This window comes from Somniosus microcephalus, chromosome 1 (genome assembly GCF_052327205.1).
Source record: "Somniosus microcephalus isolate GS21.2 chromosome 1, FLI_Smic_1.0, whole genome shotgun sequence".
NCBI classification, from domain to species: Eukaryota; Metazoa; Chordata; class Chondrichthyes; order Squaliformes; family Somniosidae; genus Somniosus; species Somniosus microcephalus.
Genome location: NC_140987.1, coordinates 144,449,317 through 144,476,372, shown reverse-complemented (window position 1 = coordinate 144,476,372; position 27,056 = coordinate 144,449,317). Strand labels below are relative to the sequence as shown.

The 27,056-nt window shown below is 42.4% G+C and overlaps 1 protein-coding gene across 7 annotated transcripts in view; it reads left to right on the top strand.

Moving 5' to 3' along the window:
- Positions 1 to 27,056, top strand: part of gramd2b (GRAM domain containing 2B) — a 221,390-nt gene that overhangs the window by 133,822 nt on the left and 60,512 nt on the right. For 4 of the 7 annotated variants that reach the window (XM_085986504.1, XM_085986541.1, XM_085986485.1 and 1 more), the window contains exon 2: positions 16,712 to 16,840. In XM_085986504.1, coding sequence (XP_085842630.1) covers positions 16,712 to 16,840 — 129 coding nt within the window. Of the gene's footprint in view, positions 1 to 13,116; positions 13,526 to 16,711; positions 16,841 to 27,056 lie in introns of those variants that run through there. The other 3 variants (XM_085986521.1, XM_085986531.1, XM_085986512.1) reach the window with 3 other exon arrangements.

The window sequence follows — 27,056 nt, the reverse complement described above, 5'->3', positions numbered from 1 at the left end:
GTACAAAACATTGGTTAGACCATAGTTACAGTACTGTGTTCAGGTTTAAGTGCCCCATTATTGAAAGGATATTAAAGCCACAGTGAGCATACAGCATAGATTCCCCAAGATGAAACCAGGAATAGTAAACTACAGCTATGCGAAAAAAAACTTGAGATACTATAACTGTTTCCATTGGAGCAGAGAATGTTTAATAGAGGTTTTTAAATTTATGAAGGGTTTTGATGCTGAATAAGGGAAAAACTATTTCCTTTTGGTTGGGAGTCCGTGACAAGAATCATAGAATGGTTACAGCACGGAAGGTGGCCATTCAGCCCATTGAGCTCGTGCCAGCTCTCTGCAAGAGCACTTCAGCTAGTCCCACTCCCCCGCCCTTTCCCCATAGCCCTGCAATTTTTTTTTCCTTCAGATACTTATCGTTCCAACTCCCTTTTGAAAGCCATGATTGAATCTGCCTCCACCACCCTTTCAGGCAGTGCATTCCGGATCCTAACCATTCGCTGAGTAAAAAAGTTTTTCCTCATGTCGCCTTTGGTTCTTCTGCCAATCACCTTTTAAATCTGTGTCCTCTGGTTCTCGACCCTTCTGCCATAGAAACATAGAAGATAGGAGCAGGAGTAGGCCATTCGGCCCCTCGAGCCTGCTCTAGCATTCAATGCGATCATGGCTGATCATCCAAATTCAGTACCCGGTCCCTGCTTTCTCCCCATATCCCTTGATCCCTTCAGTCTTAAGAAATATATCCAACTCCTTCTCGAATATATTTAATGAATTGGCCTCCACTACCTTCTGTAGTACAGAATTCCACAGGTTCACCACTCTCTGGGTGAAGAAATTCCTCCTCATATTTCTGTCCTAAATGGCTTACCCCTTATCCTTAGACTGTGACCCCTGGTTCTGGACTCCCCGACCATCGGGAACATCCTTCCTGCATCTAGTCTGTCCAGTCCTGTCAGAATTTTATATGTTTCAATGAGATCCCCTCTCATTCTTCTAAACTCCAACGAGTATAAGCCCAATCGACCCAATCTCTCCTCCTATGTCATTCCTGCCATCCCAGGTATCAGCCTGGTGAATCTTCGCTGAACTCCTTCCATGGCAAGAACATCCATCCTCAGATAAGGCGACCAAAACTGCACACTATATTCAAGGTGTAGTCTCACCAAGGCCCTGCACAACTGCAGCAAGACATCCTTGTTCCTGTACTCAAACCCTCTCGCTACGAAGGCCAACATACCACTTGCCTTCTTAACCGCCTGCTGCACCTGCATGCTTACCTTCAGCGACTGGTGCACAAGGACACCCAGGTCTCGTTGCACTTCCCCTTCTCCCAATCTATTGCCATTCAAATAATAATCTGCCTTCCTGTTTTTGACACCAAAGTGGATAACCTCGCAATTATCCATGTTATATTGCATCTGCCATGCTTCTGCCCAATCACCCAACCTGTCCAAATCATCCTGGAGTTTCTTGGCATCCTCCTCGCAGCACACACGCCCACCCAGCTTTGTGTCATCTGCAAATTTGGAGATATTACATCTAGTTCCCTTGTCTAGATCATTAATATATACTGTGAATAGCTGGGGTCCAAGGACCGATCCCTGCGGTACCCCACTAGTCACTGCCTGCCACTCGGAAAAAGACCCGTTTATTCCAACTCTTTGCTTTCTGTCTGCCAACCAGTTCTCTATCCAAGTCAGTACCTTGCCCCCAATCCCATGTGCCTTAACTTTACACGCTAATCTCTTATGTGGGACCTTATCGAAAGCCTTCTGAAAGTCCAAATACACCACATCCACTGGTTCTCCCTTATCTATTTTACCAGTTACATCCTCAAAAAATTCCAGTAGATTAGTCAAGCACGATTTACCTTTTGTAAATCCATGTTGACTTTGTCCGATCCTGTCACTGTTTTCCAAGTGCTCTGCTATTACATTTTTTATAATGGACTCTAGCATTTCCCCCACTACCGATGTCAGGCTTACTGGTCTGTAATTCCCCGTTTTCTCTCTCCACCTTTTTTGAATGCCAATGGGAACAGTTTCTCTCTATCTACTCTGTCCAGACTCCTCATGATTTTGAACACCTCTATCAAATCTCCTCTCAACCATCTCTGCTCTAAGGAGAAGAACCCCAGCTTCTCCAGTCTATCCACGTAACTGAAGTCCCTCATCCCTGGAATCATTCTCGTAAATCTTTTCTGCACCCGCTCTAAGGCCTTCACACCCTTTCTAAAGTACGGTGCCCAGAATTGGACACAATACTCCAGTTGAGGCCGAATCAGTGTTTTATACAGGTTCATCATCATTTCCATGCTTTTGTACTCTATACCTCTATTCGTGAAGTCATTAATTTAATTTAAATGAAACTAATTTTAAATTGTCACTGAGTAGGAGTGGGGGGTGGGGTTATTAAACATTTCTTTATGCAGCAGGTTGCGGGAGCATAGATGCTTTACTGCAGGGAGACCATTGCCTCTTTTAAGGGGAAGTTGAATAAATATTTTAAGCAGAGGAAAGGGCAGGACTATAGGGAGACAGTGGAGTAGTGAAAAGAGCTGGTACAGATACAAAGGGCTGAATAGGTCCCTCCTGTGCGGTAAACTTCATGCATGGCAAAGATCAGTATTAATGTTGGATTCATCACCTGAGATAAGCTATGATATAAGGTTAAAGATGGGTAGCCAGCTTCTAAGCTTCAGAAAATGGTTAGGCCTCATAACACCAATAATCTGTAGTTGTAGTAAACGGTTGTGATGTTCTAATCCAATGAGGGATCCTACAAGTGGTTAATTCCATACATCATCGTAGCTTAATGATCATGAGCATCACTTCAGATATTAAAAATGTTGTGACCATTCCCCTCCTGCCTATCTTCTTCTACCTCCTCCCCTTCCTGGAAGCCAATAACTTGCCAGGGTGCAGTTCAGTGGGTGTCAGCAGACTTCCGTTACCATGCCCAAGTGGTTATTCTTGGTGTTTTGAGTGTTGGCAAGGTAATTGACTCTGGAGGACAACCTAGTCGAGCTTCAACCTGCACTCGTGTAATGTCTACATACTAGAATTAAGGAAAGGAAAGCTGGCTGAGTTTTTTTGGACTGCCTTCTCCCTAGGCTGGGATGATTGTGCCTTAACTGGTGCCCTGGCTCTAATTTTGTATATTAGCACAGACTGGGATTGTACCTGGCACATTCTAGACCACATTTACCTACTAAAGTAACAAGAAAACTTTTTTAAAAACCTTAAAATCCAGTCAATAAAAATTATATTGTCAGCTGTACTTGCAGCATTCTGTTTTCTATTGCTATGCCTCAACATGGGCGTTTGTAACACTATACAATCACGTTGACTTGTTTACTAATTTTTGGCAATAATATGGCTTGAGTCCACACTAAGCAAATCAATGTTTACATGGAAATTTAGTTTGAACATAAATTTTGGACTTTGAAAGTTAAGTAGAGTCCCAAAGTCAAATTCACTCAACTCACTAATGGTAAATATTGTCATTAAGAATAGATCAGATGGAAGTACTTGTTAATCTGCCAGCAGTCAGACTGAAGCACTGCTGCTATGTTAGATGTGAACTCTGCCAAGAACATGACCTGACCTAACACAAATTCCATACACACTATTGTTTTTAAAAGGAAAACTGCCTAAGTTACAAAGAATAAGCTGAATGTCAAACACTGCAATATCTTGTTTCAAGTAGTAATTTTATCACTTCAGTTAAGAGTGAAATCTGGATCACTGATCCTTTTCCCCATTCTCACTCCCCACTTGATTTCAGACAAAGAGCAGCAACAATTCATTGTGTTTGTGATGACCTTTAGTCACCCGTTCCCACACTGCTAGCTAACAAGAGTTGTCAAAGAATTTGTGACTTTATTAAGGTGGTCTCGCTGAACTTTTAAGGTTGCCATACTACAGGGAACCAGTTTGAGACTGGCACCCACTGAAAGCAATGTAGGCTAGTTAGACCCACCTGTATTGCTAATACTGTGTGACTAAAGGAAACTGAATTCTGCATGTTTGTGTTTGCACAGAGTTCCAATCACTGGAACCAGACAGCAGTTATATTTTAATCTACAGCTGTTCTTTTGGCTCTTTAATGTTTAAAAGATGGAAAATGAACTTTTAGAAAGCTTGTCCTAAGGAGACCAGAGCCATTCAGGTGCTGAAGGCCACTCAGCCCTGCATTGACTGTATTGAGGAGGCTCAAGCACATAGAGCGATTCCGTCTGATCTTGCCCCTGCTGGGCTGGTTTTGCTCATCAGTGCGTAGCCCCGAAACCTCCCTTGGGAACCTCCACCTCACAACATGAGCCTTCGCTTGGAAATTCCTCAATGCCATTCCATTCTGCACAGAGGTATGTCTTGTATAGGTGTTCCTGCAAACACTCCATTCCCTTGCCCCCCTCTTCAATGCAGACACACTGTGGGAAAATGTCTTGTTATGCACCAGAGGTGAGTGTCCACAAATGAAAGCCTTATATCTGGATATCCTCTCCTGCACTATTGGGGACCTGGGTTAGAGAGTGTTGCATGGAGAAGTGGCTTTGAATATTTTGTTGGTCCACTTGACGGATACCCAGACCACATGCACTTGCTGTGGCATGGACAAAGCTGCTTTCCATTTTTATTTGCAATGTGAGAGGTCGCAATTAAGGCCTGCTCCTCATTTTGTTTCTATACTTAGGTCGGGTGCTTCTAATTTTCTGTCACCTGCTATTTAAGAAGACGAGCAGATTGGAGGGCCTCCTTGAGGGTGTGGCCGGAATCTCTCTTCACCGGTCCAGAACGTATAGCATCCACAAGGAAGGTTGCTCTGACTGCTTGAGTCTCTTCCACAGCCCTGTGTGCACCCGGGTGGCTCTGGAGAGGGATCGCTCCATGTCCATCAGTCTGCTTGAGGTCTTCCCAACCAGTGGGCATTGCAGGACATTAACTGTATCGTTGAGAATACAGTTATGATTTAGGTTTATTTTATTTTTAACATTTTTAGTTTAATTTGAACATCATAGTGTTGTATTAGTGGTGCCCTCCTCTTTAGGAGGCACTTTAAGTGCTGCCTGTCATGGTGGAACTGGGTACCCAGTGTAACCCTATTGGTCCTAATTCAAATAGGTCAAAGGACCACCTAAATCTTTTTGAACTCTGCTTTGCACTGTAGCTGCTTGTGCAGGTTAGCCTGTACTCCTATTCTTAAATGCAATTGGAGTGACTTTGTAATTGAATACACTACAAAGTTTGCATTTTTTTTTGTTTTGCCTATATTCAGTCTACTATAACAACAATTTGCATTTATATAGAGCTTTAACGTTGTAAAACCTCCCTACACACTTCTCGGGAGAGTAATCAGACAAAAATTGATACCGAGCAAAGCAGGTGACCAAACACTTGTTCAAAGAGATATGTTTTAAGCAGCATCCTAAAGGAGGAAGAGAGGTGGAGAGCCAAAGGGGTTTGGGGAGGGAATTCCAGAGCTTGGGGCCTAGATGGCTGAAGGCATTGCCACCAACTGGGTGAAGAAACGATAACTTGAAGTACTAATTTCAGCAAATCGTGCAATATGACAAACTATCTCTGTACAGTTACCAATACTGAATATTCAATCATTTTTAATGGTTATTCTTGAAATTAGACATCTTTCAGGATCAGATTTTTCATCTGCTACTGTAAGTGGTAACCATTTGATTTAAAAACTGCTACAGCTTTAATAGCCACAGCTTGACTGTTGTGCTAGACTTTCCAGAATGATTGAGCAATCATCTCAATCACACTTGACATTATTAATCATAAACTTAGTTTATGACCAATAATGGTATAATGTACTGTTAGTTGCTGACTGAAGCCATGCTCTCTAAATGGGATATATTTCCCTGTAAATCACTGCATGCCACACAGTGCATTTATGCATAACTACTTCACAATTAGCTTGCTTCCTCCTCACTGCAATATCTTAGCTGTTTTGAAGCTCTCCCATCCTTGACTAAGAAGCTGGGCAGGCAACCTATTTCTTTGCTGGTACCACTCTCTTGAAATGCTTATTAGGTGTGCTGAATGTAATTGAGCTTTCTGATTTGTTTTGTTTCTTGGGTGTAAACATGACAGTACTCTCAAAGATGAATTCCTAAATTTAGTAGTTAGATCCAACAACATTTGGAAATATTAATATCAAAATGTATATTGAAGTTCTGATATGCACAGCCCCTTCTGTGTTTAGCACAGGGAGCACCAGGTTCTCTCCATGCCAATGGCCAGTGCCATAGTAGAACCTACCATTGATGGTCTGTCATGTATAGACCCAGTTCACAGATCCTGCACTCCTGCAATCCAAACCATAAAAATGTTTGAAATTTTGCTTTTCTTTGTTCTCTGGATATGGGTGATTCTGGCACGTCTGCATTTATTGCCCATCCCTAGTTGCCCTGACAAGGTGGAGGGCAGAAATTGTTTGTACAGCTCAATTGCTTGCTAGGCTACTTCAGAGAGTATCATCATCAACAACAACAACTTGCATTTATATAGCACCTTTTTAATGTAGTAAGACGTCCCAAGGCGCTTCAAAGGAGTGTTGCATAACAAAATTTGACACCGAGCCACAAGGAGATATATGGCAGATGACCTAAAGCTTGGTCAAAGAGGTAAGTTTTAAGGATGTCTCAAAGGAGGAGAGGTTTAGGGAGGAATTCCAGAGCTTAGGGCCTAGACAGATGAAGGCAAGGCTGCCAGTGGTGGAGTGATTAAAATTGGGGATGTGCAAGAGGCCAGAAGTGGAGGAGTGCAGAGATCTTGGAGGGTTGTAGTCAATGTTCAGTTTATTGTTTTCTGGGTGCACGGCCCATTCAAAATATTGTGCATATGTGGTTTTACCTATTTAAAAGCCAGTGAGCCCCCTGCGCAGGAGCTGCAGTGTGCTGTGTTGCCACGCAGGTTAAAGGGAACATTGTAACCTCCTCCAGACCTACAACCAGAGATAGGGAGGGGTGAAGCCATGGAGGGATTTGAAAACAAGGATGGGAATTTTAAAATTGAGGCATTACTGGACTGGGAGCCAACATAGGTCAGCGAGCACAGGGGTGATGGGTGAACGGGACTTGGTGTGAGTTAGGATATGGGCAGCAGAGTCTCAACTATGTAGAGCAGGACTGGAGTGACTTGTATGTCAGACTGGGTAGGAGCAGCAGATTCCCATACCTGAAGGGTTTTTATGACAATCATTCTATCTGATACTTGTGCATAAATTAGCAGATATGTTGAATTCTTTTGCACTATAAGCACCAAAACTGTTTCTGAACTGTGTTTTTATGTGATCGAGTGGGCATAATGCTGTACTATTATAGTAAATCGTTTTCTGCCACAATGGAAAAAACTTTGAAACCTGAAGGGATGAAAATGGGACAACTTTTGTCAAATTTAAGTTGGCGAAATGGCCAAAACTGCTGCTAAAAATCAACCCAAAAAAATACTTTTGACAAAGGGCATATTTTGTCTGTTAGCAACAGGTTTGGCTGCTGTTCATAAGGACAAGTTGATCTGTGCTGGCCAAGACTTGCACAACAGGAAGCTTCAGATGATCCTCGATAATTTGTTTGTCAGTAGCCAGTCAGTATGACCTTTTTAAATTGGTAGCTTGTTTGCTACCTTTTCCCCCCTGTAATTTGGTACCAAAATTGATACATTGTACCCTGACTTTTCAGGAGTTAAAAACCAACTCTTACCTCATTAGGGAGAAAATCATATTAAACCGTTGCATTTTATATGCTAAGCATTTTTTTTGGATACCTCCAATATTTTTTTTAGATGCAGTTTATTTTTTCTCTATTTTGTGCCTAAGCAAAGAATGATGATGCCCATAGTAAGCATTAACTATTTATATCTGTAATGGAATTCACTTGAAGAAAAAATATCAACTGAGTTTTGAAACCCTCTGGTAAGGCACTTTTACACTGTCTGGTACTCGGTTGTCAAAGTAATTTTTAATATAAATGGCCTGTGATAGCAGTAATTGTGCTTCTAGCTGCTGGTGTTGGGGCTTCGTGGCTGCTGTTGCCCACAAGGCCTGAAGATTAGCGGGCTGAAGGGAAAAAAATGAGGGTGAAGTACCGAATGACAAGTCCTCTTCAGGTTGCCCTCCCTCACCCAAAAAAAACCCGGAGAAGGAAACAAAGTTGCATTTATATGGTGACTTTCACATCCTCAGGATGTCCCAAAGCTCTTGACAGCCAACAAATTAACAGTGACTGCACTTCAAATGGTATGTAGGTAAATGCACACAGCAAGACCCCACAAGCAGCAATGAGATGATTGAACAGCTAATTCTGTGGTGTTGCTTGAGGGATAAAAGGCTGACTTGGAGGGAAATCCTGGAAAGACTTTTGAATTGAAACATGCAAAGTTGAAGGCACTTTATCTAAATGCACGTAGCATTCGCAACAAGGTGGATGAATTAATGGCACTAATAGAAGTAAATGGGTATGATGTAATTGCCATTACAGAGACATGGTTGCAGGGTAACCAAAGCTGGGAACTGAATGTTCCAGGGTACTCAACATTTAGGAAGGACAGACAAAAAGGAAAAGGAGGCAGTGTAGCGTTGTTAATAAGGGATGAGATCGGTACGGTAGAGATAAAAGATCTTTGCTTGGCAGATCGTGATGTAGAACTGGAATCCGTTTGGGTGGAGCTAAGAAACAGCAAAGGGTGGAAAACATTGGTGGGAGTTGTGTATAGGCCACCAAACAGTAATGGTAATGTAGGGCACAGTATCAATCAAGAAGTTAAAAGTGTATGTAACAAGGGCAATACGGTAAGCATGGGAAACTTTAACCTACATATTGACTGGGCAAATCAAATTACCACTAATGGTGTTGTAGTGGCGCTTCGTAATTTCCAAACATGCAGCCACTGAGCTTTGAGGCTTTTAACAACGAGTAGACGCGTGTCGAAATAAAACGTTCCAAACCATAACTTTGTCTTTAAACTGTTTACTGTAACACCTTACAAACAGAATTACAAAGCAAAACACGTTTAAACGAACACGGTCAAAAACTATATTGCTCCAACTATCAAGCTTTTACCTTCTCTCTAGCCTCGTGGAGCTTGAGCTGTAAAATGGCTGGATACCATGTGACAAGCTTAAGGACTGTACCATTGTAGCAAGAATAAAGGGGGTATCTCAGACTATACTATTGGAACAAGAAAATAGGGGGTTTCTCAATACAATAAGTCAGTCAGGTAAATTAACTGTATTATACTATTTAACCAATATTTTAAAGTATTTTCTTTCTTAAACTTTCATGACTCTTACAGGTGTGGAGGACAAATTCTTAGAATGCATGCAAGATGGTTTCCTGGATCAGTATGTGGAGGAACCAACCAGGGAACTGGCTATTCTGGATCTGGTACTGTGTAATGAGGCAGGGCTAATCAATAATCTTGTGGTAAAGGGGCCTTTAGGGACAAGTGACCATAATATGATGGAATTTTACATTAAGTTTGAGAGTGATGTAGTCCAATCTGAAACTAAGGTCTTCAATCTAAACAGAGGAAACTACAAGGGTATGAGGGACAAGTTGGCCATGGTCGATTGTGTAAGGATTTCGGGGGTTTCTTTTAACTGGTTTAAGGTAATCTACCTGGCCAGCAGTCTTTTTGCTGCTGCACTCTAAACCAATTTTAAAACAGTGGTTTCGAATCACTACCCCTCCTTTAGTTCTGAGTAGAGGAACTTATAATTAATGATATTAAAACGGAACACGTGGTTTGGATGAGAGAAAAATATCAATCTTTATTAACTAAAAGAAACTACAATCACAATATCAAACTATCCCACACGAACACAGTAAAATTGTAAAACTATATATCAAGGGGGTACACACGGCAAAAACGAGGGGTACAATGGCGACAATGTATTTAAACAATCTTAGCAATTCCCTTAAATCACCATCCCCCTTTAACTCCTGCTAGGTTGCCTTGTTGAGAGTCAGAAAATCTCTGCTCACATGGTCCAGCGAAGAGAGAGAGAGAGAGAGAGAGCTCACCTTATCGTCCCAGGAAGTCAAGAGAAAGAGCTGGCTTCAGCATCTATCTTTATACCTGGTGAGCCCCTCATATCCTGCCTTGCAGGCTGTGTGCAAAATTTCCCTGTGATAGGCTAACTCAAAGTGGTTAGATTGAGTTAATGTGATTTTCAGAGCTCCCTTTGCTGAAACAAAAGGGAGATACATCTGCTCTATAGTCCAGTACTGGGTGATTGGAAACCCATTTAAAGTTAACGCTTCCCATTCAAGGTGCAAACGTCTCTTCTGCAGTTTCAGGTGTATCTAAACAAATGCTAATAGCATTCAGTTGCTTTGGAAACAAAGTATTGTCCTTGTCTTCGGCCATGTGGTGACAGCCATTTTATCCCTGGAAAGTTAAAAGCACCACTCGCTCAGGGATCCTTTAATCAAAAAAATGAATCTACAGAACTGTAAATTATTGCGAATTCTTACAATTGGGAGACTACACTAAAAGGTATGAAGGTAGACATGCAATGGCTAACATTCAAGGAAATAATGCATAATTTGCAACAAACATATATTCCTCTAGGGCATAAAAACCCAAAAGGAAAAGTGATCCAACCATGGCTAACAAAAGAAATTAAAGCTAGTATTAAGTCAAAGGAGGAAACTTATAAAGTTGCCTGAAAAAGCAGTCAGCCTGAGGATTGGGATCTTTTTAGAAATCAGCAAAGGGGGACCAAGAAATTAATAAAGAAAGGGAAAATGGAATATGAGCACAAACTAGCGAAAAATATAAAAACAGATTGTAAATGCTTCTATAGGTATGTGAAAAGGAAAAGACTGGCGAAGGTAAGTGTAGGTCCTTTACAGTCTGAGACGGGAGAATTTATAATGGAGAATGAGGAAATGGCAGAGCAATTAAATAAATACTTTGTTTCTATCTTCGGAGGAAGACACAAAAAACTTCCCAGACATACGAGAAAACCAAGGGTGTGACGAGAATGAGGAACTTAAAGAAATTAATATTAAAGTACTAGCAAAATTAATAGGACTAAAAGTTGATAAATCCTGAGGACCGGATGACCTACATCCTAGGGTTTTGAAAGAGATGGCCATTGGGATACTGGATGCATTGGTTGTCATCTTCCAAAATTCTATAGATTCTGGAACGGTTCTTGCAGATTGGAGGATAGCAAATGTAACCCCACTATTTAAGAAAGGAGGGAGAGAGAAAACGGGAACTACAGACCTGTTAGCCTCACATCAGTAGTTGGGAAAATGCTGGAATCTATTATAAAGGATGCAATAACTGGGCACTTAGAAACTAATAGTAAGATTGGGCAGAGTCAACATGGATTTATGAAAGGGAAATCCTGTTTGACAAACCTATTTGAGTTCTTTGAGGATGTAACTAGTGGAGTAGACAAAGGGGAACCAGTAGATGTGGTGTATCTGGATTTTCAGAAGGCCTTCGATAAGGTCCCACACAAGAGGTTGGTGAACAAAATTAGGTCACATGGAATTGGGGGTAATATACTAGCATGGATTGAGAATTGGTTAACAGACGGAAAACAGAGTAGGGATAAACTGGTCTTTTTCAGGATGGCAGGCTGTGACTAGTGGGGTACCACAAGGGTCGGTACTTGGGCCCCAGCTATTCACAATCTATATCAATGATTTGGATGAGGGGACTAAATGTAACATTTCCAAATTTGCTGCTGATACAAAGCTATGTGGCAGTGGCAGTTTGCGAAGAGGATGTGAAGAGGCTTCAAGGGGATCTCGGCAGGCTCAGTGAGTGGGTGAGAACATGGCAGATGGAATATAATGTGGATACATGTGAAGTTATCCACTTTGGTAGAAAAAACAGAAAGGCAGAGTATTTCTTAAATGGTGAAAGATTGGGGAATGCAGGTGCTCAAAGGGACCTGGGTGTCCTTGTACATGAGTCACTGAAAGTGAATGTGCAGGTGCAGCAAGCCATTAGGAAGGCAAATGGTATGCTGGCCTTCATTACAAGAGGATTTGAGTACAGGTGTAAAGAAGTCTTACTCCAATTATATAGGGCCTTGGTGAGACCACACCTGGAGTACTGTGTACAATTTTGGTCTCCTTACCCAAGGAAGGATATACTTGCCATAGAGGGAGTGCAACGAAGGTTCACGCGATTGACTCCTGAGATGGCCTGGACTGTCGTATGAGAAGAGATTGAGTAAACTCAGAAGAATGAGAGGGGATCTCATTGAAGCATACAAAATTGTTACAGGGCTTGATAGGGTGGATGCTGGGAGAATGTTTCCCTTGGCTGGGGAGTCTAGAACCAGGGGCCACGGCCTCAAGATAAAGGGTAGGCCATTCAGGACTGAGCTGAGAAGAAATTTCTTCAGAGGGTGGTGAATCTTTGGAATTCTCTACCCCAAAGGGCTGTGGAGGCTCAGTCATTGGGTATATTCAAAACAGAAGTCAATAGATATCTGACTAGTAAGGGCATCAAGGGATATGGCGATACGGCCAGTGAATGGAGTTGAAGCAGAAGATCAGCCATGATCTCATTGAATGGCGGAGCAGGCTCGAAGGGCCAAATGGCCTACTCCTGCTCCTATTTCTTATGTTCTAATTGGGTAGTTCTAGATAATAAACCCTGAATTTAGATGTGTATAAGCATGAGCTGTTCAGTAGCCAATCCTTTTACAGAGATATTTGGTGAAGAATCAATCTTCTGATTTTAAAAACCCACCCACTTGCCCAATTGAATAGTCTGATTATTTGATAATTGCCACAGGTCAACTGAACAGCTTTGGTGTTATACAGAAGTTTTTTAATGACTCCCATGCCTAGCTGAAGTATGGGGGGCAGGGAGAGATAGTGGAGGAAAGAATGATAAAGAAACAGAATGTAGAATATCCATCTGAATGGACTAGATTGTCAAAGTGCCTGATTCTTTCTTTCTTCCTCCTCCCCTCCCCCTTCGCATGAGGCAGAGTATAAAAGCGGATTTAAATAAAGGCAATGAGAAAGATTGATTGAGTTTTAGACTGAGCTGTGTAGAGTGGTTAAGAGAATTCTAACTTTCTGATCAGTTTATTGGTCTAGATTTTTTTCACATCTCTGCTACCATTTAAAATGTCTCCCTTTTTATAAGCATGATGATGACTGACTGCAGTCAGGTTCATAGCTTCAGAATGGCCCAGCAACTAAAACTAGTTATCTCTCACAGGTGAAAATGTAATGGCAACTGATTACACAGCAGTACTCGGATGATGGGGTGATTTTTCTGGGGTTGTTTTGGGTTGAAACGTTTGACCATATTTGAATTCTAGCCCATTTACTTCATCCTTCAGAGCGTAGACGTTTCTGCGTCCTCTCATATCCCAGGATCTGTGTCAGATGGTATCAAATTACAAGCTTGATGTGATGCAACAGTGCCTAGCATGTAGCAGGAAGTAAGCCGAAACTTAAACTTAGACCAGACTGCTTCTAAAGTCCTTGGATCGGAGAAACTTCAATGAACGTGGGGAGGTGGGAGTTCTTTTCTTCTTACATTATTGTTACAGTGAGAGTATCCAACGTAAGTTTGGTAAAAGTCTGAATTGTTTTGGTTTGTGTAGGTGGGCCTTCAGGCAGCAAGCAGTCTTACAGGAAAATGAGCTGCCAGAATGTAACCATGACGCCGACCTCTCCAATGATATTGTCCAGGCCATCGACAAAAGGCTGTTTATTTTCTGCTGAAATCTTGCATTACATCGGTATACGATTTATAGAAACAGATGGTGTTTTGTACTTTAAAACAAATGCTTTGGCGGGTAATAGAATGTTTTTAAGTTGAAAGAAATGAACTTGTTTCTAATGCTGTATAACTCGTCCGGCGCCTTCATAGAGCCCTCCTTACTGTTGCACAGATTTCCTGTGACCGATGATTTTTCCTCAGTGTTTGGATACGCACGATAAACATCAAAACACATTGCTGACTGGCGTTGAACTGTTTCCAGAAGAGGAGGGTTGTAATTTTGGAGAGGTCATGTCAGATTTCATGTTGGCTCAAGGTTTGACCTTTCCTCTCCCAGTATTGTGGAGTACTTCCCCCCCCCCCCCCTTCATTTTTTGAACAAATCCTTCCAAACCAGAGCTGCCATTTGTCAATGCAATTTGCGGTAGGGAGGGTGGTTCTCTGCAAAGCAAATTAATATATTGACAATTGATGTCATGACATCTATCGTGCACATTTATTTTTTTGAGAGCCCTTTTTATCCTGATTTGTCAGCTGCTCCCTATGCAGCAGTCAAGTGTGAGTGTGTGTATGGGCAAGCGAGGGGAAGAGAACGAATACGAAAACGAAAGCTGCATGACAGCAGGAGCCTCTTTGGGTGTTTTTCACCTGTCTGCTGACTTACGGAATTGCTGAGATGAAACGGATTGAAGCCAGCAGTCAAATTCTGCTGGCTGAGGTGTCCTTTTCTAAACTAGATCCAATTGAGTGCATTTGCCACAACCCTAAAAACAATTAGGTTAATTTTCTGGTCTGCAATTTACAGAGTACTATAGAAATCAAATTGCCCCGATGCAAAAAGGGACCATTAATCATAAAAATAATTTTTCACAACATATCAATTACACTTTTTAAAACCAGTGTAGTTTATTTTGGATTTTTTACAGACTCGGGAAGGAGTGTGGAGAAAGAGGGCAATGGGTTGTCTAAAATCCTTGTGCTGACACTTTTGCCATTTAATGGTAGAAATGTATAACTTTGCATTTATTTAAGTATGTCGCCCAGAATGAAGTATTATGAGGATTTTGTCTGTTACCTGTTCGCAGTTAGGATAGTAAACGTATTGCAAGTAATTCCTTGTTCAGACATTTAAAGTCGATGTAGCTGGCTACTGTAAGTATTTGGGGCATACGCAGAAACCCATTCCTGCTAAATGTAATTTTTAGTCAGTCCTTTCTCCCTTTACCAACACAGTAGTTCTGTTAGAAAATGTAGGCTGGCGCTCACAAGCATGCAGAAAATCAATGGGACTTGAAGAAAAATCAATAGTCAATTTCATTTTGTATCTGGTAAGATGCTTAATGGCATGAGCAAATGGATAGTTTTTTTTAAGTATTGAGGAAAACAATACAATAGTAGTACTACTTGGAGTACATTAAGCTTTTTGACTATTGGAGGTTGTCTCCTACAGTTTTTTATAATGGGAAGTTCCTTGTCCATAGATGACCATTTCTGGCTTACTAACATTATCCTCTTTTTTAAAATTCGAATTGTATAACTTTTTTCATGGAAATATAAACTTTCACAAACTACTGAATTTTATTTCAAAGTTCTATTTACACTTTCAAATTTTTGTTTTCCCTTTTCCAATTTACCTCCCTCTGGGCTACTAACTTGCTGTGGTATGATTTCAGAGCAGCAGTTGTCTTCTCATACCTCACTGAAGTGTACAGTTTGATGGTGTGAGTCCTAGTCAACCAGCACTCCTGTCATTCGACTGCAGAGGACATGACCGTCAAACCTGATGTTCCCAGCGGTTCGTTTTTGGGTCACTGGTTAACAATCGGGAAACCAGTCGTCCTTTTCCTCCATGCTCTAGAGCACGAGGCCAGTTTGTAGTAAAACCTGCAACTGTTGCCTCGGCATAAGCTATGAATCGGTCATGTGATCTTTTGGTCTCTCTGGCTTAGTTGTGCAGTTTACCCACTATGCCATTGAAGTTTTTCCACTTTTAATAAAAAGTATAAATGGATCAGTGAGCTCTTTGTAAAATTTTTGTACACCATTTCTTTTATTCTGTGCTTTTAAATTTGCCTAACTGTTTGAGTATTCATTTGACCTTCAATCTGATGAGGCTGAAGTCAGATTGGTGGTGATAGGGTGAGTTGTCACTTTGGGGATTCTGAAGCTGCTTTAGGACCCCAAAGCCTTTGTTTATTCTGTTCAACATAAAATATGCTGTGAACCAACTAAACATATCTATCCTCCACAAAGTGTGAATCCTGTCCGCCAACTTGTATCAACACTGACAGGAGCTGGGGAGAAATCAGAAGTTTATTCTTTATGTATATTTAATTCAGGTAATTGCTCATAAAGGAGGGCGAACTGGAATGTCAGTCTGTGCTGAGTAAGCTGACTTCAGCCAAAAATGTGTTTGGGTGCCACAAATGGCCTCAATACATCTAGGGTAAGGAAAGGAAAATCAGCAAGGGATCCCATTCCTGATCATTATCCAGCAACCACTGCTGGAAAATGAGCCTGTCTGAATGTTGAATGAGGAAATTCAGGTTGCAGCTGGCTGTGCAAGACCCACATATCAAAGCTTATACCATTGGTATGGGTCTCGCACAATATAAAAGCAATTTATGAGTCTGCCTCCGAGATGAGGGAGCCAGATTTATTGGCATAAATGCCAGGAGCTGGCTCACAGATGCTGGCCTCTCAGATTGAAATTAAAATGAGGCCAGTATAAAGCAACTTTATTGTGGCTCATCTTATTATACGTAGAGCACGGCACTGTTTAGGAAATCAATGGATGCCATTATATTACAGGACAGTTGTGAACCGTAAACTCTTAGCTTAGTGAACCTTATTAAAATTCACCAATGCTGTAAGAAAATTGCCATGGTAACTTGCTCAGAACTGGATTTTCTTTTTTTTTGTAGAATGTTTCTTTTGTGTTTGACTGATCAGTAATCTGACTCTAAATCTGTGTGCAGTTCAGAGCCGGAAAATGCAGGGCTGGAAGAAAAACCGAAGAAAGCTGGGAAACTGCTTAATCAACAGTTACAGTCGCTGAACTTGGATGCAGAAATCTTTGAAACTAAAAAGCGAACTTACCTGACCAGGTAAGATCTATTTGATGCAGTATTCACAGAAAACAACCAAACTTAAAGAACACTTTGCTGTATTCAGTGCTTTAATTTTCCATAATGGTGACCAGCTTAGAGAATGTTAGACCAGCAGAACTACAACATTCTTTTATAAAAGACTTGTATCCTTTTGAAACTTTGACTGCTCCCGCCACCCCCCCTCCCCCCCACCCCCCCCCCCCCAACTTGAAAAAATAATCCCAATGTTTTAATTCTATTGGGGGAGATTTTTAAACCATTATACTGCCAATTGAAAGTTGGAACGGAATGTGTATTTGTATAAATCTTACTCCAATTGCTAATATAAAACTCCAGAGTGGTAATTAAAACATTTGATTTAGTCCACACACAAATTTGTGTGCAATCAATTTGAAGACTTATCAAATATAAATGGCATCTAGATTTTCCATTGCCATTACATAATTTTGCTATTCATTAATACGAGTGATAACATTTAAATGAGATGGGCCAACCAACTAACTAACATCATTTAAATGAGACCTGACCACATAGTGCAAGTGACCAAACCAGCTGAATAATAAAACTTAAGAATGTTGTGCATAAATGTAAGCAAATTGTGGATCTAATTTTGTATACACTGTCGTGGAGGAATATGGTGACCGTTGTGATTTGTTGCATGTTTCATTTGGAAACTTTTGTAAATTATCATATGTAGGCATTTATTTTGTAATTTTAACATTTCATTTTCTCAAATTAAACTTGACTTAGCAGCAGCGGTGAAACTTAGTCATGTGGTGTAGCTTGTGATAGAAAGTCTTGTTAGAAAGTGATGCACTCTTTTTTTTTTCCCAGAGGTTACAGCAGTTGTATAAGTTTCCTTTTTCTTAATACATCTATACCGCACCTTGATATCGATCTGAAACACCAAAAAAAAATCCCATTTGAGAGCCATAGAAACATAGAAGATAGGAGCAGAAGTAGGCCATTCGGCCCCTCGAGCCTGCTCCGCCATTCAATGCGATCATAGCTGATCATCCAAATTTAGTACCCAGTCCCTGCTTTCTCCCCATACCCCTTGACCCCTTCAGCCTTAAGAAATATATCCAACTACTTCTTGAATATATTTAATGTATTGGCCTCTACTGCCTTCTGTGGTAGAGAATTCCACAGGTTCACCACTCTGGAACTCACTGCCTGAAAGGCTGGTAGAGGCAGGAACCCTCACAACATTCAAGAAGCATTTGGATGAGCACTTGAAATGCCATAGCATACAAGGCTACGGACCAAATGCTGGAAAATGGGATTAGATTAGACAGGGCTTGATGGCCAGCGTGGACGCGATGGGCCGAAGGGCCTCTTTCTGTGCTGTATAACTCTATGACTATGACTCTCTGGGTGAAGAAATTCCTCCTCATTTCTGTCCTAAATGGCCTACCCCTTATCCATAGACTGTGACCCCTGGTTCTGGACTCCCTGAACATTGGGAACATCCTTCCTGCATCTAGTCTGTCCAGTCCTGTTAGAATTTTATAAGTTTCAATGAGATCCCTTCTCATTCTTCTAAACTCCAGCGAGTACAAGCCCAATCGACCCAATCCCTCCTCATAGGTCATTCCTGCCATCCCAGGTATCAGCCTGGTGAATCTTTGCTGAACTCCTTCCATGGCAAGAACATCCTTCCTCAGATAAGGTGACCAAAACTGCACACAATACTCTAGGTGTGGCCTCACCAAGGCCCTGTATAACTGCAGCAAGACATCTTTGTTCCTGTACTCAAACCCTCTCGCTACAAAGGCCAACATACCATTTGCCTTCTTAACCGCCAGCTGCACCTGCATGCTTACCTTCAGCGACTGGTGCACAAGAACACTTGGGCCTCATTGCACTTCCCCTTCTCCCAATCTATTGCCATTCAGATAATCTGCCTTCCTGTTTTTGACACCAAAATGGATAACCTCACATTTATCCACGTTATATTGCATCTGCCATGTTTTTGCCCAATCGCCCAATCTGTCCAAATCATTCTGGAGTTTCTCGGCATCCTCCTCGCAGCACACACGCCCACCCAGCTTTGTGTCGTCTGCAAATTTGGAGATATTACATCTAGTTCCCTTGTCTAGATCATTAATATATATTGTGAATAGCTGGGGTCCAAGGACCGATCCCTGCGGTATCCCACTAGTCACTGCCTGCCACTCGGAAAAAGACCCGTTTATTCCAACTTTTTGCTTTCTGTCTGCCAACCAGTTCTCTATCCAAGTCAATACCTTGCCCCCAATCCCATGTGCCTTAACTTTACACGCTAATCTCTTATGTGGGACCTTATCGAAAGCCTTCTGAAAGTCCAAATACACCACATCCACTGGTTCTCCATTATCTATTTTACCAGTTACATCCTCAAAAAATTTCAGGAGATTAGTCAAGCACGATTTACCTTTTGTAAATCCATGTTGACTTTGTCTGATCCTGTCACTGTTTTCCAAGTGCTCTGCTATTACGTCTTTTATAATGGACTCTAGCATTTTCCCCACTACCGATGTCAGGCTTACCAGTCTGTAATTCCCCGTTTTCTCTCTACCACCTTTTTTGAATAGTGGGGTAACATTAGCTACCCTCCAATCCATGGGTACTGTTCCAGATTCCATCGAGTGTTGGAAGATGATCAGCAATGCATCTACTATTTCTAGGGCCACTTCCTTAAGTACCCTAGGATGTGGATTATCAGGCCCTGGGGATTTATCGGCCTTCAATCCCATCAATTTCCCTAACACCATTTCCCTACAAATACTGATTTCTTTCAGTTCCTCCCTTTCATCAGACCCTATGTTCCCCGACATCTCTGGTAGGTTATTTGTGTCCTACTTTGAAGACAGAACCAAAATATGTATTTAATTGGTCTGCCATTTCTTTGTTCTCCATTATAAATTCCCCTGAATCTGACTGCAAGGGACCTACGCTTGACTTCACCAATCTTTTTCTCTTCACATATCTATAAAAGCTTTTACAGTCAGTTTTAATGTTACCTGCAAGCTTACTCTCATATTTTATTCTCCCCTTCTTAATTAATCCCTTTGTCCTCCAATGTTGAATCCTAAACTGCTCCCAATCCTCAGATTTACTGCTTTTTCTGGCCAATTTATATGTCCTCTCCTTGGATCTTATGCTATCCCTAATTTCCCTTGTTAGCCACAGTTGAGTCACCTTTTTTGTTTTATTTTTATGCCAAACTGGGATGAACAAATTCTGTAATTCATCCATGTGGTCTTTGAATGTTTGCCATTGCCTATCCACCGTCAACCCTTTGAGTGACATTCCCCAATCAATCCTACCCCACTCGCGCCTCCGACCATCGTAGTTTCCTTTATTTAAATTTAGGACCCTAGTCTCTGAGTCGACTACTTCATTCTCCATCTTAATGAAGAATTCGATCATATTATGATCGCTCCGACCCAAGGGGCCTTGTACAACAAGATTGCTAATTAATCCTTTCTCGTTACATAATACCCAGTCTAAGATGGCCTGATCTCTGGTTGGTTCCTCGACATATTGGTCCAGGAAACCATCCCGTAAACACTCCAGGAATTCCTCCTCCACAGTATTGTTACTAATTTGGTTAGCCCAATCTATATGTAGATTAAAGTCACCCATAATGACTGCTGTGCCCTTATTGCACGCTTCTCTAATTTCCCTTTTAATGCCATCCCCAACCTCCGCATTACTGTTTGGAGGTCTATATACCACTCTCACTAACGTTTTCTGCCCCTTGGTATTTCTCAGTTCTACCCATACAGATTCCACATCAGAGCTAATATCCTTCCTTACAATTGTGTTAATCCCTTCTTTAACCAGCAATGCTACCCCACCTCCCTTTCCTTTTTGCCTATCTTTCCTGAATATTGAATACCCCTGGATGTTGAGTTCCCAGCCTTGGCCACCCTGGAGCCATGTTTCCGTAATCCCAATCAAATCATACTTGTTTACCTCTATTTGCACAGCGAATTCATCCACCTTATTACGAATGCTCCTCGCATTAAGACACAAAGCCTTCAGGCTTGTTTTTTTAACGCTCTTAGACCTATTAGAATTATTATTTACTGTGGCCATGTTTGATTTAAACCGTTGATTTCTCTGACTGCCACTTTTGTTTTTCTGCTTCCTATCTTTTGCTTTTATCCTTGTTTCCCTTTCCTCTGTCCCCTTGCTCAGGTTCCCAACCCCCTGCCATTTTAGTTTAATCCCTCCCCCAGAGCACTAGCACAAACCGTCCGGTTTGAACTGGTCCCACCTCCCCCAGAACCGGTTCCAATGTCCCAGGAATTTGAATCCCTCCCCCTTGCACCATTCCTCTAGCCACGTATTCATCTGAAATATCCTTCTATTTCTACTCTGACTAGCACGTGGCACTGGTAGCAATCCTGAGATTTCTACCTTTTTGAAGTCCTATTTTTTTAATTTACCTCCTAACTCCCTATATTCAGCTTTTAGGACCTCATCCCGCTTTTTACCTATATCGTTGGTACCTATATGCACCACGACAACTGGCTGTTCACCCTCCCCTTCCAAGATGTTCTGCAGCCGCTCGGAGACATCCTTGACCCTTGCACCAGGGAGGCAACACACCATCCTGGAGTCTCGTTTGCGGCCGCAGAAACGCCTATCTATTCCCCTTACAATAGAATCCCCTATTACTATAGCTCTACCCCTCTTTTTCCTCCCGTCCTGTGCAGCAGAGCCACCCCTGGTGCCAGGAAGTTGGCTGCTGCTGCCTTCCTCTGATAAGCCATCCCCCTCAACAGTACTCTAAGTGGTGTATCTGTTTGAGAGGGGGATGTCCACAGGGGACCCCTGCACTACCTGCCTGTGCCTAGTACTGTCTGTTGGTCACCCATTCCCTTTCTGCCTGTCCAACCTTTGCCTGCGGTGTGACCAACTGATCAAATGTGATATCCACGATGTCCTCAGCCTCGCGAATGGTCCAATATTTATCCAATCGCAGCTCCATCATCGCAATGCGTTCTGCCAGTAGCTGCAGCTGGATACACTTCCTGCACACATAGTTGTCAGGGACACAGGAAGTGTCCCTGATTTCCCACATAGCGCAGGAGGAGCATACCACGGCACCGGGCTGTCCTGCCATGACTTACCCTTTAATTAATTGCAATTAAATTAAATCAAATCAATCCCACCAATTACACTACAGTTAAATGGTATATTTAAGGGCCCTGGTTTATAAACAGTCCCCGCTACACCACAGCGACTTTATAAACTTTAACTCTGTGGTTTATAGTTTCTAAAGAGAGAAATACTGACCAACCAATCACTTACCTGCTTTCTGGTGCCATCACACTTCGATTACTTTTTACTTCTCTCCCTCTCTGAGATTGGAGATTAGTAAACCTACCTGGTCTCCACTGTGCTTTAAATACTCGCTGCTGACGCTCTGAGGCCTACCTGAGCCTCTGGGGCCTTTTTATATCACCGCCGCCGCCGAGATTCCTCCCGCCGCCGCCGCTGACGCTCACAGCAGTGTGAAGTGGATAGCTGCAATATCTCTCCATGCAGGTTCATCTACTGGGCTTGATTAAGAAACCAGGACTGGCATGATGGCCTTTTGATTCTCTGGCTCAGATGACTGTTGACTCAGCAAGCCAGAATATATATTTTGTATGATAAAGTAGAAGATCATTTAAAGGGCCACCGTCTTCCTTCAAAGTAAGTTACTGAATTAAAAGTTTCCCCAAGATAATATAAATTATGGCAAAATCCATCATTAAATTACTTTTATATAATAACAATGAAGCAAGTTTGGCAAACTGTTTTTCAAGAAAACTAACCCTTCTGGAGCTAAAGTAATTGTTTATTAAAATGAATTCAGAGTTTAGGTAACTTGCACATATGTGCTTTGTTCCTTTTCTTTCTGCTTTGGAGTTTGAATGTAAAATCTAGATTTGTGCATTCCTTCTGATTCCTTTTTTCAAAGTACTCTTTTTGCCAGGTTAGTCCTGAATGTTGTGACTGGTGTGTGTTATCAACTTCACCATGTGATCATTGGTTCAGTAACAAAGGCGACTCTAACCTTTTTAAATGTTGTTGGCTACAAAAGCAATGGACTTGATGGAAGTATTTTTTTCTTCAAACATTTCACTTCCAAGTTTGTCCTTTTTTTTCCTCTCCTGGAGACTGGCTCTGAAAACTGACATTAGCTGGAAGAAACATGTCTCTTGTCACTCTCCCATAGATTTTTGCACCCTGGTGCAGTGGTTGGTCTCAGTTTTTTCTACCCCCATTCAATAGGGAGCAGCTGAAGAAAAGTGAGTTTAAAAAGATAAAGCATTTTTGCCTTTTATGATTTAAAACATGATCTGCATCTCTGTTGCAAGGTTCACTTCAGCTTTTTATCCTAGATTTTAAAGTACAGTATTAGTTAACTATATAAAAATTGTTTTGACTATCATTGTTAAACCAAGAATGTGCTGCCATTACACTCCTTTCGGGCTCAGAACTTGGATGTTGCCCTTGGGGTTAGCACACTGTGAAAATCTCTCTTCACGTCTCCCTTCCCCTTCTTCCCTCCATCCTTTTTAAAAAAAAAAAAAAAAAAAATCCTGGAAGATTTGTTCAGTTATGCTGAGGAAAGCAAAGGTTACCTTCGGCTTTGCATAGGATTACAGTTTACCACAGCGTAATACATCAAATAACTGTGGGTTTGATGATGGATCAGAAGAGCTAGTTGTCTTTTTCTGAGTTGCGCTCTATTTATGATGAAACACTTAGAAATTGCATTGCAGCTTATAATTTTAGGTAATCTTGCCCTCCAAAATTTCCTACCTTTTAATCTACTGTCATCCCATTGAGGCCAGTTTCCTGGCAACCCATTCCAGCTCTTTAATCACCCTTGTAAAGACATTTCCTGAACTTTGTCTTAGATTTGCCCTTCACAGTCCTGAATCTGTATCCTCTTGTCTTGATACCCTGGCATATCTTTTTTTATTTATTCATTCACTGGATGTGGGCATCACTGCCAAGGTCAGCATTGATTGCCCATCCCTAGTTGCCCTTGACAAGGTGGTGACAATCCATCACCTTGAACCGCTGCAGTCCATTTGGTGAAGATACTCCCACAGTGTTAAGTAGAGAGTGCCAAGATTTTGACCCAGTGACGATGAAGGAATGCCGATTAAATTTCCAAGTCAGGATGGTGTGTGACTTGGAAGGGAACTTGGAGCTGATTTTCTGTAGGGGGTGGCATGTGCCCAGTCAGCTCTGCCCCTGAGCGGTTCAAATCGCTCCCACACCCCTGGGTTCTGGACACCGGACTTAGGTACAGGCGGCGATACAGAAAATAGAGTAGACAACTGGCTTGGTGCAAGAAAACCGTAATTTTTATTGAAGGCAAAACAAAGTCACAATACTGAGAATTACTAGGATAATTACAGGCATATAAAAACAATACACTTATTTGGGAATGGGGAACACACTGTACATTGAGGGAACAAACACATTAAAATCCCCCTACCCTTGTCCCACCCCCAATACCTAACTAGATTAAGCTATGAGGGGCCAAGGATTTATGCTCACCAATTCGAAACCTGTTGATTAAACCGGTTGTGGTTTTTGGGGTTCGCTCTTGTTGTCCTTTTGGGGTCCGTTTTTGTCATGTGGTCACAGGGTGCGGCGATGGAGTCATTTGTGCGAAGTACCCTCCTTTTCCTCCATTAACGTCTTCGTTGGGTACTTTGCAGCGATAGGTTTTCTTCTTCTGGTGGCAGTTTGGTCGCCGACGGTTTTGTTGCGGTTGGGGCTCAGTTGGTGGTTTATATTGTCAATTGATCTTCCTACCCATGCTTCGAACGCCAGCTTATAACTAGGCCGGGGTGAGTACCCGCTCGTCCCCAACGCGTCTTTTCCGCTGCCCTTCTCTGCCTTTATCGGTTTTAACGTTTGTCTCGCCTCATCTGCCCGCTCGTGGCCCCGTGTGTCCTGTGCGTTTTTGATTCGGGTCTCGTTCTCCTCCCGCGTTTGGCCCCCGGTGTAGTAATGGGCATCCTTGGTGTCGAGTAGCGCGGGTAGAGAGAAGAGAGCCCGCAACAAAGCGAGAGGCAAGAGAGAGCGGAGAGACCCAAGAGGCAAGCGGCAAGAGACCTTGGCTACCGGTGGGCCTACAATTATACCCGATTCTTCATCTCTTATCTGCGCGCCAAATCAGGTCAGTCCTTTGTCTAACTTTTGGCGAGCTCGTCCAAAGTGATTACGGTCATCCACTTTAACGGCTTTTGGGGCGGTTGTCCCCTGGTTTAATGGCTTCGATATCCTGGCTGTTTGTTATTTATGAAATTTAATTGTCTTTTTCCTGCCTTGGTAGCTACTGAGCTGTTACCGATTATGTATGCAGAAACTTAATGGCCTCAAGATTAGGCCCATTCTGACTTGATCTGTTCCAAGATGAAGAATGCATATTCTGTGTTTACCTAGTTGTCTGGCTTCACAAAGTCTTTCACAAATCCATGCATGTTAGGTTTCGTTTCAGGTTTTGAAAGTGCCTGCCTTTTGCAGGGCCTTGCTTTTAAAATCCTGTACGTTTTGGTCACGAGGTTACAGAAGCCATTTTGGGTACCCTTTTTAATAACTTGTCCATGCAGGGTCCCTTTATCCATAACTTTTGGGGAATGTGGGAATTTTGAGAACCTTACAGGTGTTCCCATGCACCTGCTGCCCTTGTCCTGTTAAGTGGTAGAAGTTGTGGTTTGGGAGGTGTTGTTGAAGAAGCCATGGCAAGTTGATGCAGTGCATCTTGTAGATGGTACACACTGCAGACACGGGTGTGCCAGTGGTGGAGGGAGTGAATGTTTAATGGGGTGCCGATCAAGCAGATTGCTTTGTCCTGGATGGTGTCGAGCTGCTTGAGTGTTGTTGGAACTGCACTCATCCAGGCAAGTGAAGAGTATTCCATCACACTCCTGACTTGCGCCTTTATAGACGGTAGAGCGGCTTTGGGGAGTCGGGAGGTGAGATACTCGCCACAGAATACCCAGCCTTTGACCTGCACTTGTAGCCACAGTATTTATGTGGCTCAGTGATGACCCACGATGTTGATTTGACGATGGTAATGCCATTGAATATCATGGGTAGATGGTACTTGTGTGGTGCAAATGTTACTTGCCACTTAGCCCTAAAAAAGAAAGACTTGAAAGACTTGCATTTATATAGCGCCTTTCATGACCACCGGACGTCTCAAAGCGCTTTACAGCCAATGAAGTACTTTTTGAAGTGGAGTCACTGTTGTAATGTGGGAAACGCGACAGCCAATTTGCACACGGCAAGCTCCCACAAACAGCAATGTGATAATGACCAGATAATCTGTTTGTTATGCTGGTTGAGGGATAAGTATTGGCCAGAACACTGGGGATAACTCCCCCGCTTTGAAATAATACCATGGGATCTTTTACATCCACCTGAGAGAGCAGACAGGGCCTCGGTTTAACGTCTCATCTGAAAGACTGTACCTCTGACAGAACAGCACTGCACTGGAGTGTCAGCCTAGCTTTATGTGCTCAAGTCCCTGGAGTGGGATTTAAACCCACAACCTTCTGATGCAGAGGCGAGTGTGCTACCCACTGAGCCACAGCTGACTAGCCTGGATGTTGTCCAGGTCTTGCAGCATTCAGGCACAAACTGCTTCATTATCTGAGGCATTGTGAATGAACCTGGACACTGGGCAGAAATTTAACTTTGGAGGCGGGACTACAACTTTCGGGGTTGTAGTCCCGCCTCCATCGAGATGCGGCCAATCCACGCGATTTTAACTTGATTGACCTTGTTGAGCCCGCCCAGCAGGCTCAGCAGGCCAATTAAGGGCCACCCGGCAACGGGTGACGTCACAGACTGAAATTTCATCTGTCAAGAGCTTTTGACAGATGAAATATCAGTGTTTCACAGCTGTTTGAAGCTGTCAAACACTGACAGTCTGAGTCCTTCTCCACAGACTCCATTAGAAATCTCTCCTGCACAGTAAGCTGAAGGCGTCACTTTTGACAGTTCACAGCCATTCTGCTTTCTGTGCCGGTGAGATGAGGGACTCCCAGAACCTAAAGGAAGGAAGGCTGAAAAGGTAAGTAAAACTTATTTAATCGCTTTAGACACACCAAACACACTTACCTTTGCACTCATGCACACATCACTCACCTGAACACCGACATCTCGACCCCTCCAAGTCCTTCAACCCGACTGCCCG